This window comes from Lampris incognitus, chromosome 19 (assembly GCF_029633865.1).
Source record: "Lampris incognitus isolate fLamInc1 chromosome 19, fLamInc1.hap2, whole genome shotgun sequence".
NCBI lineage: Eukaryota > Metazoa > Chordata > Actinopteri > Lampriformes > Lampridae > Lampris > Lampris incognitus.
The window spans coordinates 19,516,083-19,534,367 of NC_079229.1; the positions used below are offsets into that span (position 1 = coordinate 19,516,083).

At 41.4% G+C, this 18,285-nt stretch overlaps 1 protein-coding gene across 3 annotated transcripts in view; it reads right to left on the reverse strand.

The window, feature by feature from the left end:
• LOC130129567 (microtubule-associated protein 4) overlaps nt 1-18,285 on the reverse strand; it is a 165,564-nt gene that overhangs the window by 11,647 nt on the left and 135,632 nt on the right. For all 3 annotated transcript variants that reach the window (XM_056299150.1, XM_056299151.1, XM_056299149.1), the window contains 6 exons: nt 16,190-17,121; nt 15,252-15,524; nt 13,117-13,291; nt 12,614-12,676; nt 7,227-7,528; nt 4,186-4,242 (listed from right to left, as the gene is read on the reverse strand). In XM_056299150.1, the coding sequence (XP_056155125.1) occupies nt 4,186-4,242; nt 7,227-7,528; nt 12,614-12,676; nt 13,117-13,291; nt 15,252-15,524; nt 16,190-17,121 (1,802 nt within the window). The remainder of the gene's footprint in view (nt 1-4,185; nt 4,243-7,226; nt 7,529-12,613; nt 12,677-13,116; nt 13,292-15,251; nt 15,525-16,189; nt 17,122-18,285) is intronic.

The following is an 18,285-nucleotide window of genomic DNA, read 5'->3' on the forward strand; positions in this document are numbered from 1 at the left end:
GGGGCACCCCCCCCACCCTTTTCGATTTTGTTCCTCCCGTTTTCACCCCAATTGTATCCGACCAATTACCCCACTCTTCCAAGCTGTTCCGGTCACTGCTCCACCCCCTCTGCTGATCGAGGGAGGGTTGCAGACATTCAGGAGACATGTCTCCTTCGACACATGTGGAGTCGCCACCCGTTTCTTTCCACCTGACAGTGAGGAGTTTCACCAGGGGAATGTAGCACATGGGAGGATCACGCTATTCCCCCCAGTTCCCCCTCCCCCCCGAACAGGCGCCCCGACCGACCAGAGGAGGCGCTAGTGCAGTGACCAGGACACATACCCACATGCGGCTTCCCACCCACAGACACGGCTAATTGTGTCTACAGGGACGCCCGACCAAGCAGGAGGTAACCTGGATGCGTTTTTTATCTTTACTCTGGTAATAAGTGTTTATTTGAACTGATTTGAGCTCTAGCTCTGAGATTTCAACTTGTGTAAGCCTGGTAGATGAACTAAAATGCAGAGCTGTGGACTCGAGTCACATGACTTGGACTCAAGTGCGACTCGAGTCACAAATTGTATGACTTGCGACTTGACTTGCCAAAATGAAAATTACTTGAGACCTGAATTGAGACTTGACAACTATGACTTGGACTTGGGACTTGAGCTGAATGACTCGAGAGAATTGTTTGAGTGTTTTCTCAATGTTTATGCGGGATGCACCTCTCTCGTATTTTATTTATTTTATTTTGTAATCATTCTTCATTTCCAGCGCGCACACAATTACCTACGCACACGCATCGCGTAGGGCCAATCAAACGTTTAGATGGGCGGGAAAACAAAAATACTCAACTCTAATTGGAGGTACCATCATGCTACTCAAAAACTAACGTCAGCTCTACTCAACATGAGCGCGGAGAGTTTGCAATCATGGCAAGTGCAGCTGCTGCTGGAACGATTCCAAAAATAAGTATTTACGGCTATAAGAACTTCGAAGTTGTTGGGAAGAAAAGGACTGCTGTTTGTAAAACATGTGCAGCAAAATTATCAGATGGGATTTCAACAACGTCAAACTTTGTGCGTCATCTGAAAAGCCACAAAGAGAAGTAAGTTTGTTTGCTAGCATACAGGTACAGTAGCGTGTGAGTGGTCAGACACACACACAGACACAATCTGCCCGTTTGGAATACGCCAGGCTATATCGCCTGAACATCGTCCCAATCTCATCTCAAAAATAAAATTGAATGTACTGTTCTGCTTCAGAACACCTAAACAGCGAATATTCAATTATGTTGGCCCAGTGGGCAAACGATGTCTGGGCGATGTAGCAGTCACCGGCATGAATTAGCATACCCCCTGTTGCCCCCTGATAATTAGCTAATCAAACACTGTTTCAGTGCATGGTTTCACGTATCATACTATAATATAATATGATATAGTTTTAAATATGGGTAATATAATGCAGTTCTCGAGAAAATCAGCCCATTCCGAACGGGCGCTGAACTAGTGGTATTCAATCGTGATTATGTTTACACTTGTTTTTAATTGAGCATTTAGACTTGATGCTCCGAATTATGTGCTACCGATGACTCCTGCTGAGGGACTACAGATGCAAATTAGCTTATAGCTAATTCTGGTGCAATATATTTATTGTGTATTGTCCCTGTCAAATAAACAAATAAATAAAAAATATTAAAGTATCTCCATGATTCAAATTAATCTAGTTATACACTGTCTTTGGAAAGATTTTTCTCCATTGAATTATAAACATTTATAAATACATTTACTTGTTTCATGAAACCAAAATTAATACCTATAATTTCCTATATTACAACACTTTTATATGGCACAATGGCAAATGAAATAATGCTCAGAGCATGACACACAGTGCACTGCACCCAATATGAAACATAGCCTACTAAGCATAGGCTTAGATTAGAGCCATGGGGTAGTAGGTTATTTCACAAAGCTGGCTAACTAGGCAAGCCTCACTTCTGCGCAGAGTGAACCCCGGAACAGCTCTTTTTACTTCAATCCATGTTCCAGATCTGAAGGGTTTCCAGGGTTTACTTTGCGCAGATCTCAGGCATACTCAGTTAGCCAGCTTTATGAAATACTTCCTTGTGTCTAGTCCAGTGGTTCTAAAACCTCCATGGCTGTGACCAAAAACGCACCCCTATATATTTTAATGTACGCTTATTAAGTACACATCGTCACGTACATCGGTACTTAATAAGCATACATAAGTAGGGTGCGCCTTTCGTCACACACAGCCCATGTATTTATTGAATTACACCAACAGCATCCCTGATTCCGCTAATCTAGGGAGTCAAATAATTAAAGGTAGGGAAGGCGATTTTTTTCAGAAGCACTTTTTGTTATATTTTTTGCAATTCTCTTTACATCCCAACAGCAATCAATAAATAAAATGTTCTGCCACTAAATTAAAAAAATAAAAAGAGTAATCTGTGGAAGTCGCAGGACCGTTATAAACCCATCCAATCATTTTAAGGTGTCCAGTTAAAATGATTGGATGGCCTACCTGCCTGTCAACCTATCTCCAGCAGTAGGCTAGTCAGGCAGTGCGTGTTTGCGTGTTTTGGAGGAGTGGCTTTGGAGGGAGGCGATAAAGTCCTAGCCAACTTGATATTTTGCAAGTGCAATGAATTTATAGGTCGAACTAGACAAGCAGAGAGTGTTTGTTTATTGTGTATTGGAATGATCAATATGTTTTGTATTGTTATTAAGAGTTGTGCGCTCATTTGTGATTTAGAGTGTGCCTTTTATTATTTCTTAAATGTAAAACAAAATCCAACTGTTGTCCAAATTTGAACACAATAAAATAACAATTATTTCTAACATTATCTGTGGTTTATTTATGTACTATTGTAATGAAACAATTTAATATTACCTGAATTAAAAAAATGTGTTAAATTGGTATAAAACACCCTACATTTGAGACTTGATGACTTGACACCTGAAATTAGGGACTTGTGACTTGACTTGACCCGAGCTCGGTGACTTGGGACTTGACTTGAGACTTGCCCTTCATGACTTGGGACTTGACTTGAGACTCGAAGGTTAAGACTTGAGACTTACTTATGACTTGCATAACAGTGACTTGGTCACAACTCTGCTAAAATGTGCTTCCAATGCTTCCCCAAATGCATGTAAGCACAGCACATACTGTAAGAGATGAAAAATAGCTCACCCGAAAGGTCTCTAATGGTACCTTTCATATCAACTGAAACCAGGGGATAATGGTGTGAGGTCATCATAGGTCATCTGTGTCATTTGTAAGGTCATGTGTTGTGATTAATGGTTTAAATGCTAGGACGACGGAGTAGAGATGCTTCCAAGGTCAGTACTTCAGAGTAACACCAAACTTGATTGAGATTAGTTTGCAGAGCTTTCAAATAGGGAGCGCAAAACACACAGCTGGTCCTGATCCAAATGCTGCACGTTCATATGATACACTGTTTTCTTCAGTTTATCTCCTTTCATTCATGTTTATAAAACTCACGCTACCCAAGTCCTTTAGCATCATATTCTTGAACCCATTCAAACCCATTTAGCTCTCTGCAGGAAAACCATTAATCGATTAATTACTAATGATTAGCCGGTGCTTTCAAGGGTCCGTCTGTCTGCATTTCTAGATAAGTGACTACTGTAATAAAGGACAAGATAATGAATGTGTATATTGTAAGAAGCATAAGACAAAAAGGGATGGATACTATATACGTCAATTAGATTATGGCGAGTCAGTTTTACTCAGGCCTAGCACAAAATTACCTTGAGTAGCCGGCACTAAAATGGGGGCTGATGGAGATGATATGCCACAGACAGCTATGATCTTGTCTAGAATAAATACGGCCGTCTTACCGGCCGTCTTTTGTGGCAATGATAAAATAATAAAACATAGCCACCAAGATTCCCGATTCACTCTCCTGGTTTGCTGATGAACGATTCAGTTTAGAATAGTGGCTCATCAGTTTGTATGACACAGCCAACAGAAATGAACAAAGGAAACATAACATGAATGGAGGTCAAAAACAAATGCAAGAGGTCACACATGAATATAAGATAGATAGATAGATATAGACAGATATATAGCTATATAGATAGATAAATAGATAGATAGATAGTGGTGGAGGGATAACATGTATGTGTGGTGGTGGGGGAGATGGGGAGGGAACTCACTTTGCCCTGGCTGGTTTCTTTGGAGGCGTCGCCCCTGTTCTGAGAGGCTGTTGACACCTGGGGAGACAAGCCCACCCTGGGTCAACAACAACACGCCACAATGGATAATGCAGAGGAGGAGAATAAACGGAAGAGGGGGAGGGTGGAGGAATAAATAAGATAACATGTTGCAGAATAGGGATGGAAGCATACAAGATTGAGGTAGAGATAAATTAGAGGGGAAAAGATTGGAGGAGGAGGAAGGGCAAAATGAGAAGGAGGGGTAGTGGAAAGCTGCACAGGAGCATCAGCAGGAGGTATAGGGAGCAACTGGTGAATTAAGAGAAAAGGAAGGGGAGGCGGAGGGAAGTAGATATGGAGGAAAGAAGAATGGCTGGATGCGAGAAGGCAAGAAGGAGGAGGAAGAGGAATATAAAGAACAAGAGGGGGAGGAAATGGAGCAATATGAAGTAAAAGGGTGGAGGTAAAGAAGGAAGCCACAGAGGATATGGTGGACTGAGAGGAGGGGCAGAATGAAGCAGTTTAGGAGCCCTGCCTAATGTGGTCTCCTCTATCTAATTTTCCCACACACATGCTTCTACAGAGTTAATGTATCATTAGTTAATGTATTATTAACTCTGTAAACACAAAGATCTCTTGTACTTTATTCTGCTACTTGGTTAATTTAGCAGGCTGGGTAGTAAATGCTTAACAGTGACGGCACCATGCAGGGGCTCAGTCATGAGAAAGAGTGAAATGACAGCAAATAAGAGCATAGAGGATTGACAGAGAGAGATGAAAGGCAGAAAGTGAAAAGGATTCAAACTGTAAGACATGTTATGTCAAGGGATGTACAGGGCTTAGTTGTAAAGTCTTAGCAAAGTAAGAAAGGCACAGAAGAGTGAGACAGAACAATATGTGTGAATAACAGGCCTCTGCAAAGCATGCGGTAGTCGCTGAAGTGAGTGTAGCAGTGTGTATTTGGTAACTTATCCATGACCATGTGTCTCATTAGCCATGTTGTAGGGTTGATATAAAGTATTATTTCAAGGACTCCTTTTCAAACAGTTGGGAGAAATACTTGAAATAAGAATGAATATCTCCCAACAATGGGATGTATTAAAGATATTGGGCTCTTATTTTCATGTTAGCACAGGGCTAGTGGAGATGCAAACGCAGGCTTGATTGGGAATTTCCTTGAGCGCAAGGGAAATTTTGCCAGCTGCGCCCATTTGATAATTTCATGGCTCAAAAGGAATTCACTTGCACTGAGAGTGTGGTGACACAGCTGGGGGGTTGTTAATGCAGATCCACCTGAGTTGTACAATTTTGGCATCCATTTTGTATACAGGAGACATAGAGGAGACATGATTGAAGTCTATAAGCTTGTACACAAAATATATGATTTCACAGTTGAGCCTGTTGTCTATTTGTGGAACTCCTTAAAATTATTCCTGTTTAAGTGTCACTCTGAAAAGAGAAAAAACTTCTTTACAATTCATGCTGTAAGAGCATGGAACGAACTTCCAGAGGATGTGGTGCAGGCTCCTTCAGTTAATTCTTTTAAAAATAGATTAGATAAATTTTGGTCAACAAAGTACTTTTTATATGATTATAAAGCTGAGTTGTGATCATTGTGAGTATTGTGTGACTATGATTATTTGTGAGACTTATGTATTTGAGAGACTATTGACTTGTGTGATTTGTGATTATTTTTGAGATTATTGTGATTTTAATAACTATATTGTGTTTCTTTTTGTATGGTTGTTTGTTTTAATTTGTCAAGTCTGGTGTAGAGGATTTGTATCCTGTGCCAGAAAAATTTTCATTAAATTTTGGCTTGAAATTGTGCCTTCGCCTGCTCAGACCATGTCTAAGCACAAGACAGGTGCAATGAGCTATTTTTGAGCAGCAAAAGTGCACACAAACATTTGTCCAGAAGTGTTTTAATGCACGTTAGCTTATGTATTTCACCCCATTGAAATAAATCACCAAACCAATGCAATGTTCTGAATAAGTTAATCAGAAAAAAATGTTGATATTTTGGTGTTGAATTTGATATGACTCAAAGACAGTTTCTGGTAATGATCATGATGCACAGAAAATTCAAGCTAATTTGGCAAAGTGAATGAATATCTGTCTAGTTTGATAGGACGAATCCATGAGTACAAAATGTCTATACTAGAGCCTGACCTGTAATTCCTGGGGGACGGGAGTCGACTTCACTATTAATCCCATGAGCAGAACAAGATGGGGGAAAATTCTTTTACTGAGTCACAGGATCAGTATGGGAAAATTTACCCCTGTGCCAAGCTCTACACTAAACTATTGTGTCTGTTGTCAATCTCTGTAGGCTAGGAACACAAAAGGCAATTTGTAAGCTATGTCACAATCTGTAGGAATGGAGTATATAATTGGAAGAAGGCAGTGGTACAGGGAAAGAAGTTACCACTGCCACATTTCATACATCCATTCAACCAAGGAGGAAGTGTGGAAGTGTGCTGATGGGCTTCCCTCTTCATCCATCACAAAAATGATGATATATGCTGTGCCACAGTGCATTTAAACTGTGCTACACTGAGCCAAGGTTTTGCTTGCATCTCCGGGCACCAAATTACCAAAATTATATTTGCCATGCGCACGTTTGCACCCACTTTAATGAAAATAGAGTCCATAGTGTTGAAAGTGCACTAGAGGATATACTAGAATGTTTTCAATGATGTGTCATGGTTAAACTGACTGTTAGTTGAAGAAGAGGTATCAGAAAAAAGCAACAACAAAATGTCGAAAATGTAAAAATCTTTTTGACATCTGCAAAATTATTTTGGGTGTCTCAAATATCTCTCAAAGAGTTATGAAAAATGCAAATGTAAGCATTGTAGAAGTCATTCACTTATCATGCTTGCTGCACTGCCACTCCGAAACAAATTATCTGGTAAAAGACATGAGGTAGCTGGCAGGGTTTTAAGGACCTCTACAATGGTTACCACTATATCTTTGTGGACATCTAAAATTTTGGTTTCTAAAGAAAATTATGTCAGGATCACACAACCAGAACCCACCTTCCCTCCGCCAGGCTGGTGCTTCATATTATCTGTGGAGCCAATCTTGGAACGGACATTACGCATGTCGGGGGCTGATGCTGTGCCAGGGCGAGTGGTGGTCCTGGTGCCGGTGGTAGTTGTGGTTGCGGAGTTTCCACGGGGGACACGGGGCACTGGGGGCTTCTTTTCTGGTGCTGTGGCAGAGCTGGAGGCTGGGGTGGCAGGTTTGGAGGCCACAGTACGCGTGCGGGTGGCACTGGTGGTGCCAGCGCTGGCAGTCGAGCTGCGGGTAGTGCTGGTCTTGGGCTTGGTGGCATCAGCTTCAGAGAGAGGAAGGCATAGGCAACAAAAGTTGGCGGAGTTTTTTTTTTCTTTAGTTAATTAAACATGGATACACTTCCACAGTAACAGCTGAAAATCCATACAGACTATGGCATTGATATGGTGGAGTGTTGAACTTCTCTAGTCATTTTAGCGCTATATAAATGAATCCATTATTATCATCATCCATCCATTATCCAAACCGCTTATCCTGCTCTCAGGGTCGCTGGAGCCTAGCCCAGCAGTCATTGGGCTGCAGGTGGGGAGACACTGGACAGGCCGCCACAGGGCCGACACGCACGCATGCTCGCACCGCACACACACACACACACACAGAGGGACAATTTAATAAGGCCAATTCACCTGACCTACATGTTTTTGACTATGGAAGGAAACCGAAGCACCTGGAGGAAACCCATGCAGAGATTCGGAGAAAATGCAAACTCCACACATAGGACGACCCCCAAGGCTGGACTACCCTGGGGCTCGAACCCAGGACCCTCTTGCTGTGAGGCAACTGTGCTAACCACTGCGCCATTGTGCCGCCTATTATTATTATTTTCCATTTATTTAGTTTGTCACTGTGCTCTTCTATTCACCTCAAAGTATTTTTGGGGTGTTTCAAAGGAGTCCCAGACTACAATTCTAGCCCATCCTGCCTTATTAATTATTCAGGATCAACTTCACACACTCGAAGAATGCAATTATATTGCAAAATACAACAGAGATGAAGCAGTCTTGGCATGGATATTTAGTGTACATATGGAGAAAGGTGCCTTTAAGAACAAAAAAAAAGTGCTGTTGACAAGAGAGAAAGTGTATGTATCGTACACTGTCCTTTTAAGGATATAGCACATCTGGCTAGTAATGGGCTACCATTATACTGTATTCCTACAGCCAGATGTTTTGTGGCATTACTTGTTGCTAGCTAATAAAACATCACAATCTTACATAGTACACCTTTTAGCTAACTGTTGACAAAATTGCTACAAAGATCTATTACATGCAACCTTCTGTCATTTTAGAAACATTTAGAGACATTTAATGTCAGCTACTGTTTTCTCAGTGGTTACACAATGTTTAAGTTACTGTATGATCTCAACATGACTCAAGTTTTTTTTGTATTATGGTTTCTGATTCATGCCTCAATCTGCTGCCAGAATGTGTGTTCAACTCTTATTTGGATATAGCGCAGTGCTGCTTTTTGCACTCCACATAGAATGCACATGTTTTTTACATTTTGCACTCTATTAAGAAGATACTAATTATTTCCTTAAATCATTTATTCCCTCTTTAATATAGTCATTCTTAGATACTATATTTTTAGGGTCTAAGGGACTTTTCATGCTGTTCTAATTTATTGGCCAAACCTTCCCTTACTGGAAGTCTGAGTGTGAGAATTATTAGTATTAATGCATCTACAGTTTATCATACCTGGCTTTCTTTCAATCCATAACTTCATACAAGAAAGTTAGTATTGAAAAAACAAACACGTCATCTCTTTCCTGATAATGTTTCCAGTTTGACAGTTTAACAATTAATATGAAAAGACAAAATTCTCAAACCACACCAATGAAATTCTGTCAAGCCACGTAATGTTTTGTGATCTGTCAGGTCTTTGTAATGACTGTTATGCGCCACTGGCAAGATGAGCCTCATGTGGTCTGACCTCAATCCTGCTATGGACACCTAAACCTCTGTTCCACAATGAGACATGTTAGATTGAGGAAATCCTTCCCCGGAAAGTAATTTTATGTGGCGTATGAGCCCGAGTAGATTAGACAGCGCTAAAGCGGCATCAGCAGAAGCAGTTAGCTCCTGTCAACAGCAGGGGCACAGTGATAAAGGGCTTTAACACTCCAGGGCTTTTCACAAGTAAAGCTTCTCTATCAGAGTCTTTCCGGCGGCATCACAGTTCAACTGTTTGTCATGACTGTGATAGTGTGGCATGGTGGGACGCACTCCTTCTGAGAGCTCTCCTGTTGCAAAAAACATACTAAGTAGTCCCTCAATATGAAGTGCAGAGTTGTGATATTTGTAGACAGAGATGAAGAGGTGAACCGAAATAGGGAAAAATAGGAAGGGACCGCAAAAAATCGGGATGATGAGAAAGGCAGTACAGCACTAAAACGAAAGCAGAACTGGATCAAACAATAGTTGTAATTTCTTGACATCTGTTTTAATCTGCATGGAATACCAGATGGGTGGGGTTTGTAGAGTCAGGTCAGTCTCAGAAAAGTGTTTATATGCAGTTTCAGTTGAGTATAGTCTCATACAAATTCTACTATAGCATGTAGTTGGGTATAGATGGGAATAACATGTTTTATAGTAACTAAAAACTGCAGTCACAAGAATTGTGAGGGTCTAACTTTTCTGGTTACTCATATTGTCCTATACAGCACATCCGATCCATCTGCTACTCGAAACAGCTTGAAACAAATGCTAAGAATTGTTTCACAGCTTTTGTTTGATTTAGGACTGATGGAGAAATGGGGAGGGTATATATTGACAGCCGAAAAGAGCAAAAAGTAGAGAGAAAAAGAAAAAAGAGGAGAATACAGTAGACATACACAGCCCCATTCACAGGTACATGCTGTGAATTTGGATGCTGCCACTCTCCTTTCATGTCTGTGAGAGTTAGACAGTTATATATGTTAACCATTTTTCAGTCTGTTGATAGTGCCTAACCTCAATATGGGCTAATGTCAAGTGGAAAGATCGAGATTGGAAATAGATTTAGATTTGTTTTACAACAAATCTGAGAAAATCATCAGTTGTGTGTTAGGAACAACAGACAGGGAACAAGTGTGTTACGAACTAGTGTCCCAAATGAACTCCTCCTCCTGCCTCTTAGACACCATCCCCACTAAGCTGCTAAAAGAGGTATTTTACACTGTTAGCCCTGTTATTTTGCAAATCTTTAATAATTCTCTGGTCTCTGGTTCTTCTCCAGACAGTTTTAAGCATGCCATTGTTCACCCATTGCTAAAGAAACCTAATTGGGACCCCCTGTCCTGAAGTAACTACAGAACAATCTCCAAATTGTCTTTTTATCTAAGGTTCTGGAGAAAGTAATTTAACCTCAACTGATATCTTTTATGAATGCTAATAGTGTTTTTAACAGTTTTCAGTCTGGTTTTAGAGTACTTCTTAGTACCAAGACAGCCTTAGTTAAGGTTACTAATGACCTACTGCTGACTGCAGACAGAGGTGACTCCTTGATTTTAGTTCTTTTAGACTTAAGTGCTGCCTTTGACACAGTCCACCATAGTATCCTATTACACTGTTTGGAGACTTGGGTAGGCATCAAGGGCTCAGCACTTACGTTTATTATGCTCATACCTCTCCCAACAGAACTTTTTCTGTTGTTCTGGGTAACTCTACTTCCTCGATGGCTCAGCTGAGTTGTGGTGTCCCTCAAGGCTCAGTTCTTGACCCCCTTCTGTTTTCTATATACATGCTGCCTGCCTCTTGGCCAGGTTATTCAAAATCATGATGTGTTTTATCATTTTTATGCTGATACTCAGTTACTCATGCCACTAAAACCCACAGATCCCAGCAGCCTAACAAATCTTACAACTTGCCTATCAAATATTAAATCCCGGATGTCCCAAAATTTTCTTAAATTTAATGGTAAGTCTAAGGTCATTCTGTTCGGTCCCCCAAATTCCATCAGCCCCTTTGGTGCTAATCTTGGTGGTCTGTCAGATAGTCTTACGCAGGCTGCTATAAATCAAGGGGTAATATTCGATGCCAACCACTGTTTTGATAATCAAGTCAAAAATGTTGTTCAGTCATGTTTTCTCCAGTTCAAGGTAATCTCTAAAATTAGGTCATTTTTATCAACTGCTGATCTACAAAAAGTTGTACGTGCTTTTATTTATTCTCGGCTTGATAATTGAAACACATTTTACTGTTCGGGTATCAGCCAGGGCTTCCTCCACAATCTTCAATTGATACAAATCAGAATCAGAACACTTTATTCATCCCCGGGGGGAAATTGGGTTCTATTACAGACACGCACGCTCTAATAACTAAAAACTAACAAGATACAAGATCAGAAAATAGAAACAGAAACAAATAGAAATAAAGATAAAATAAGACAAACTGAGAAATAGAAATAAGAACAAAATATATCAACAAGCATGGTGCACATAACACCCTATCTATACTGCACTACCGCAGCACACGACAAGCAGCACAAACAAAACCCAACAGGGCCAGTCCAATGACCATTAACTCTGAGTGTCTGATAGTCTGACACTGAGAGAGGAGTTGTAAAGTTTGATGGCCACAGGCAGGAATGACCTCCTGTGGCGCTCTGTGGAGCTTTTCGGCAGAATGAGTGTATTACCAAAAGTACTCCTGTGCCCAACCAGCATGTCAAGGTGGGAGACATTGTCCATGATGGCACATAAATTCAACAGCGTTGAATTTCAAAATGCCACTGCTCGACTCATTACCGGGATAAAGAGGCATGCTCACACCACTCTTGTGCGTGCCTCTTTACGCTGGCTCACTGTTAGATTTCAAATTGACTTTAAAATTTAATTGTTCACTTTTAAGGCCTTAAAACTTTCTTGCTCCTAAATACATCTTTGATTTACTGAACTGGTATCTGCCCTCTCAACCATTAAGATCCACAGATGGAGCCCTGCTGGTTATTCCCATGTCATGGTTTGTCACAAAGGGTGATTGGGGTTTTGCTGTTACAGCCCCCACATTATGGAACTCTGTTCCTGCTGAACTCAAGACACAGTAAGTCTCTAGCGTTTTTTAAATGTCTTCTTAAAACGTTTCTCTTTGTGAAAGCTTTTGAAAATGTTTGATATCTGTTTTTATTTATTTATATTGTTTTTATTTTAACTCCTATTTAGGAATATATTTATTTGGTCTTATTCATTTATTGATTTTACCTCCTCTTTGCTCATATTCTTGGGTCTTATTCTCATTTTTGACTTGTCTGGTTTTATTTCTTTTGTAAAGCACTTTGTAACATTGTTAAGAAAGGTCTATATAAACAAAATGTATTATTTTTTCCCCCACGGCTTTTTCCGCTTCACTTATGGCATTTATTTCAGTACCTGGAGTCGTCTTCAAAGCGCTGGGCTTCTTCTCCTCTCCTGGCTTGCTGTCAGTCTTAGAGGCTGAGAGACAAGTTGTTAGTGTTGCTAAGTAAAAAGTATTGTTGTATTAAGCGTGTGCAAATGAACATGCATAAGATATAAGACCAAAACCACCATAATGCTAGGCTCAATTAACTTCACAGGTTAACTGATTATATCAGGAAAAGTCAGAACATATTCAACCTTTTTTAGATCAAAAGCCAGTAAAAATTAATTATAATTTGGTGGCATCGACTACAAGATATATCATTCGAAAAATTAGAACGTAAAGATCAATCATCTGTGAAAAACAAACAAAATCAACTACATCTCCCTACACGGGCCTTTTTATCAGTTTAGTCATTCATATTTTTCCTGTTTGAGAAAAATTTTTGATTTAGGTGTGTATGAGTGTCAGTGTGTGTGTGTGTGTGTGTGTGTGTGTATATAGCAAGGTCTATATTTGTGCGTGTTGGTCATACCCAGGGGCTTTTTTGCTGTAGTGGTGATGGCAGTGCGGGTGGATGCTGTAGTGCGCGTTGATGCGGTGGTTTTACTAGTTGCTGTAACAGCTGTGCCATTTTTGGCGGTGGCAGCGGTCCTGGCTGGGGCAGTAGTGTTGGCCTTTGGCACAGTAGGACGCTTCTCCGTGGTCGTCTATCAAGATGGGGGGGGAGAACAGAGTAAGATAGGGGGTGGGAGATTCACACACGAATGACAGCATCTTGTTGGAGATGTCAGCGATAAACAGCCACTATGGGCGAATGATAAATGATAATAGGTAAGGGAAATGAAGACACACAAAAAAATAAAAAATAAAATAAATTCACTGTATACGACAAACAACAAACTAATTATTGCAGCACTAAAACGGGTCAGATTTCCTCTGCACAGCCTGGTTACCATTCATGAGCTGTAAAATGTTCAATGATTTCTTTCAGAAATTTAGGCCACGGATTTTGTCCCATATGCTTGTAAGACGTACTAAGTTGGAGGTCCTCTTTAGTGGATGCAGATTTCATTCAGGGCTAAACTGCATATTTACCCTCAACTTCTTTCATTATGCAGTGTTCTATACAGCTGAGCCATTTCACGGCAGACTGGCTATGTTGAACTGACTCACTGTGTGCCTTATGGACAGCACTGAGTTAAAAAAAAGATTGCCTTATCAGTTGTAATGCCAAACAGCCAGAAGTTAAAGAGGCTAACGGTAGAGGGCGATATAAGGCAGAGAATTCCTTTTGAGGGCTCAAAGAGACAAAAGCATTGAGAACTGACAATATTGATGAGCAGCTTAAAAAAAAAATGGAAGAGATAAGCCTCCAACTAAGTGACCCCATGCCCCATCCCAATGATGGCATACATCTGCCTGGGTGGAGTGGCCATTACGAGGCTCTCCTCCGTTGCTCTCACCCTGGGATTGGACACATAGTTATCCAGAGCATCAAATGAACATTGCCAGACACCGCTACAGATGTTTCTGTATATATTTTTTTGATTTTGATATACTTTAATGATCCCTGTAGGGAAATTACACTCTGGATTTAACCCATCTTAGCTGTAGAGCTAGGAGCAGTGGGCAGCCGCTGTGCAGCACCCGGGGATCAACTCCAGTTCGTCTTGCCATGCCTTGGTCAAGGGCACAGACAGGAATACCAACCCTAACATGCATGTCTTTTTGATGGCGGGGAAACCGGAGCACCCAAAGAAAACTCACCGCAGACACGGGGAGAACATGCAAACTCCACATAGAGGATGACCTGGGATGACCCCCAAGGTTGGACAACCCCGGGGTTCAAACCCAGGACCTTCTTGCTGTGAGGCGACAGTGCTAACCACTGCGCCACCAAATAAGTAATAAAATTTGCAAATGATTTTGATTTTGACATCTTCTGACTGTGTAAGTACTCCTTGTGTCCTCAGTATATCTTCATAAATTGTATTTGCTACAGAAAGTACTCTTGGTGAGTTTTGGCCCATTGCACAGAGTGCAGTGTGTTTCAGATTCCCCCCCATGTGAATACAATTCTAAAGAGATCTTTGAGAAGGAGCTTTTGTTTTCCTACATGCCTTGCTTTAATTAATTTCCTTTCATTCACATAAAACGTGTGCTTTTCCCATCCCTTAAGCTGTACGACTTGACCAAGGCTTAATAAGGGGACCAGAATGAATTAAGATGAGAAATCAGTTTCATTCAAACCCATAAGAACTTCTGTTATAGAACAAGGAGTAAATAACCACAGCTGATGAAAGCCAGGCATGTTTTACAATTAGTATATCTCTAATTCTATTCTGGAGAGTGAAGCAAACTCTTTTAGCTCTTTTTTGCATGAGAGGGAAAATTATCATTGGACACCTTGTCGATGACCCACGCCTAATAAGCTCTAGGTGAAATTATTATGACCTAATAAGCCCTGAGTGAAAACGACTTAGGGAAACCACAGGATGAGCATAAATTACTATCTGTATGTCTGTTAGAAACATTTCCACCTCCTGCAGTTCTTAAACGTTCGTTTAGGGCATGACTACAGTATAAACAATCAGCCTGTATCAGCCTGGGACAGCCGTCTTGTTTGTTTCTTCCTGGTGTGGCGGGCCAGGTCTATAGTGTACTTACCTTGGGCTTGACATCTCGTGTAGCGGCGGAGATAGTGCTGGTGGTAGAGGAACTGGGGCGGCTGGTAGTGGTGGTGGGCCGCTTTGGGCCAGTGGCCGGTGTGGATGCCACCTTGGCTGTGGGTGTTTTTTTGCTGATGGCGACTGAGGTGGAGGTGGTGGTGGATGGGGTAGGGCGTTTGGTAATGGCAGCGGCCGCCCCACCACCAGCGGTGGAGGCAGACCCCGGCCGCGTTTTGGCGGCAGTGCTTGGCTTGGTTGCCCCAGCAGCAGGCTGCGCCATGGGAGTGACATGCAACACAGACACGGATGGAGGGCAAAATAATCAAGGAAAGCGAGAAAGGAAAAAAATGAAAAGGGGGCAGTGTATGACGGCGGCAGCGAGTGAAGCAGCGTAGTTTAAATTAAAATAAAACAACCAAAATTACACAAACTGTACAAAAATAATTATCGACATTTATTCTGGTTCTTTTTACTGATAACAGCTGATTATTTTGTGATGACTAAGAAATATCTTTCTGCACACAAAGAAACAAGCATTAGCAGCATGACGGATGGATGATCTAAACAAATGGATGTTTATAAGCACCCAGTGCTACTTTGAATAAAAGTATTACTTCCACCTGAATAATAAAGTAATACTTTTGAATTGAAAAATGCACTTTGATATGCCTTTGTATGGTGCTTTGTATAATATTCTTTACTTAGTTTAAAAGGATGTAAGTAAGTATTTACACAGCGACATTGACCAATACAAGTTTCCCAGTCTTCAGTCTGAAGTGAGTGGCTGTGATATGACCTCACACAGTAGCATACTATTCCTGTTGAATAAGTATGTTTTCTTTATTTTTCAGCAAAGTGTGTTACTATTGATTTTGGAGCACAGCGCTCTCAAAAAACAGATGAAAATATCTAGAAATATCTTGCTCCATAACCCACCTTGGTTTTCTTGTCTGGACTTGGCAGGTCTTTACTGGGTACTGCACTGCTCCCGTTAGTTGTTGGCTTGCTGGCAGGCTTTTTGGCCTTCTCTGCTGCATCTGCTTTGGCAGCTTTGTCCTTCTTCTCATCTTTTATCTCTGCAGGCTTTTTTACATCCTCCTTTCCCTCCAGTTTGCCCAGCTTCTCTTCCTTTTCTATTTTCAGTTCACTCTTTTCTGTTGGCTTGTCCTTCCCCTCCTTGTCTGCGCTTGTCATTTCTGCCCTGGTCTCCTCCACCGCGCTCTTTGTTTCCTTCTCTGGCTGTTTCTCCGGTTGGTCAAAACTAGCATCTAACTTGACAGGCTTCAGCTGCATCTCTGGGATTTTCTCCACTTTTTCAATGTCCTGCTCTTTGGTATCTCTCATTTCTGTCTTCTCCACCAATTCAGTCTTTTCCACCATTTCAGTCTTCTGCTCTTCTTCAACATTTTCATCCTTCTCATCTTTGCTTACCTTATCTACCTGCTCTGCTTTTTCAACTTTGTCTTCTGCTTTCTTGACCATCTCTGTCTTGTCCACTTTTTCATCTTTGTCAGTCTTGTCTGCTTTATCTGTCTGCTCAAGCTTGGCTGGGGTATCTACCGTTTCCATTTTAACCGTTTTCTCTTCCTGGTGTATTGACTCTACTTTCTCTGTCTCCTTCTCCTTTTCCTTCTCTTTTTCTTTCAATTTCTCTGCCTCTTTGTCACTCGCTTTTTCTGTCTCTTTCTGTTTGTCTTTATGGTTCTCTGTCTCGGCCTCCACTTTGGCTGGTGTCTTATCGCTTGCCTTTTCGACCTTATCATTGTTCTTCTCAGCTTTGTCCAGAGGGTCAAACTGGTCGACTAACTTTACACTTTCCTCGATCTTGTCGTCCTTCTTCTCGGCCTTGTCCGTCTTGTCCGATTTTACTGTCGTGCAAGTGAGAGAAACAGAAAAGCCCTTGTATTACAAGCTCGACAGTTTGTGCACAGCTGACTTCACATTACAGGAAGACATCAAATAATACACTACTGTAAAAGAGAAATAGACTAACAATGAAAATGTACTTTTGAACAACAAATATCGATCATGACAACAAAAAAAATCTAAATTCAGTGCTGTATTTTTATTTTGATATACTTAAATGATCCCCGTATGTAAATTAAGTTCTGCATTTAACCCATCCTAGCTGTGCAGATCAGCCGAGGGGGGAGACTGAAGAGATTGAAGAGCCAAGCACGGAAATCATTCGTGGCAGCAAAAAACTTAAAGTCAGGAGCAGAGTCGCCCTCGCAACAAGTGCAATGACCAAGCTCAACACGATCTGGAAAGGCAAAAACCTTGGAATGAAGTCAAAAATGCAACTGCTCCACACCATCATAATGGCAACTCTTCTATACGATGCAGAATCCTGAACCCTAACAAAAGCTATGGGGGGAAAAAATGCAAGCCTTGGAACTTAACAGCATATAGAAGAAACCTGCAAATCCCATACACAGCACACGTCACCAACATTGAAGTGCTGAACAGAGTTAAGGAAGTTACTGATCATCATGATAGTTTACTGACAATGGTTTAAAAAAAAAAAAAAAAAAGGAAATTAAACTGGTTTGGGCATGTTTGCCGAACGGAAAGGACATCCTGCAAGGCCTGGTAGAAGGGACTAGGAAGAGAGGGAGACCGAGAAAAACTTGGGTAAACAACATTGGAGAATGGCTACAGATGAGCGTAGTGGAGCCGGGGAGAGCTGTGATGGATAGGAAACAGTGGAAGAGACTTGTTGAGGCATCAGCTGTGCTCCTACGACCTCCATAGGTTTCGGAACTGATGATGATAAGCTATGTAGTTAGGAACAGTGGGCAGCCGCCGTGCAGCACCCGGGGACCAACTCCAGTTCATCTTGCCATGCCTCGGTAAGGGGCACAGACAGGAGTATTAACCCTAACATGCATGTCTTTTTTGATGGTGGGGGAAACCGGAGCACCCAGGGAAAACCCACCGCAGACATGGGGAGAGCATGCAAACTCCACACAGAGGACGACCTGGGATGACCCCCAAGTTTGGACAACCCCAGGGTTCAAACCCTGGACCTT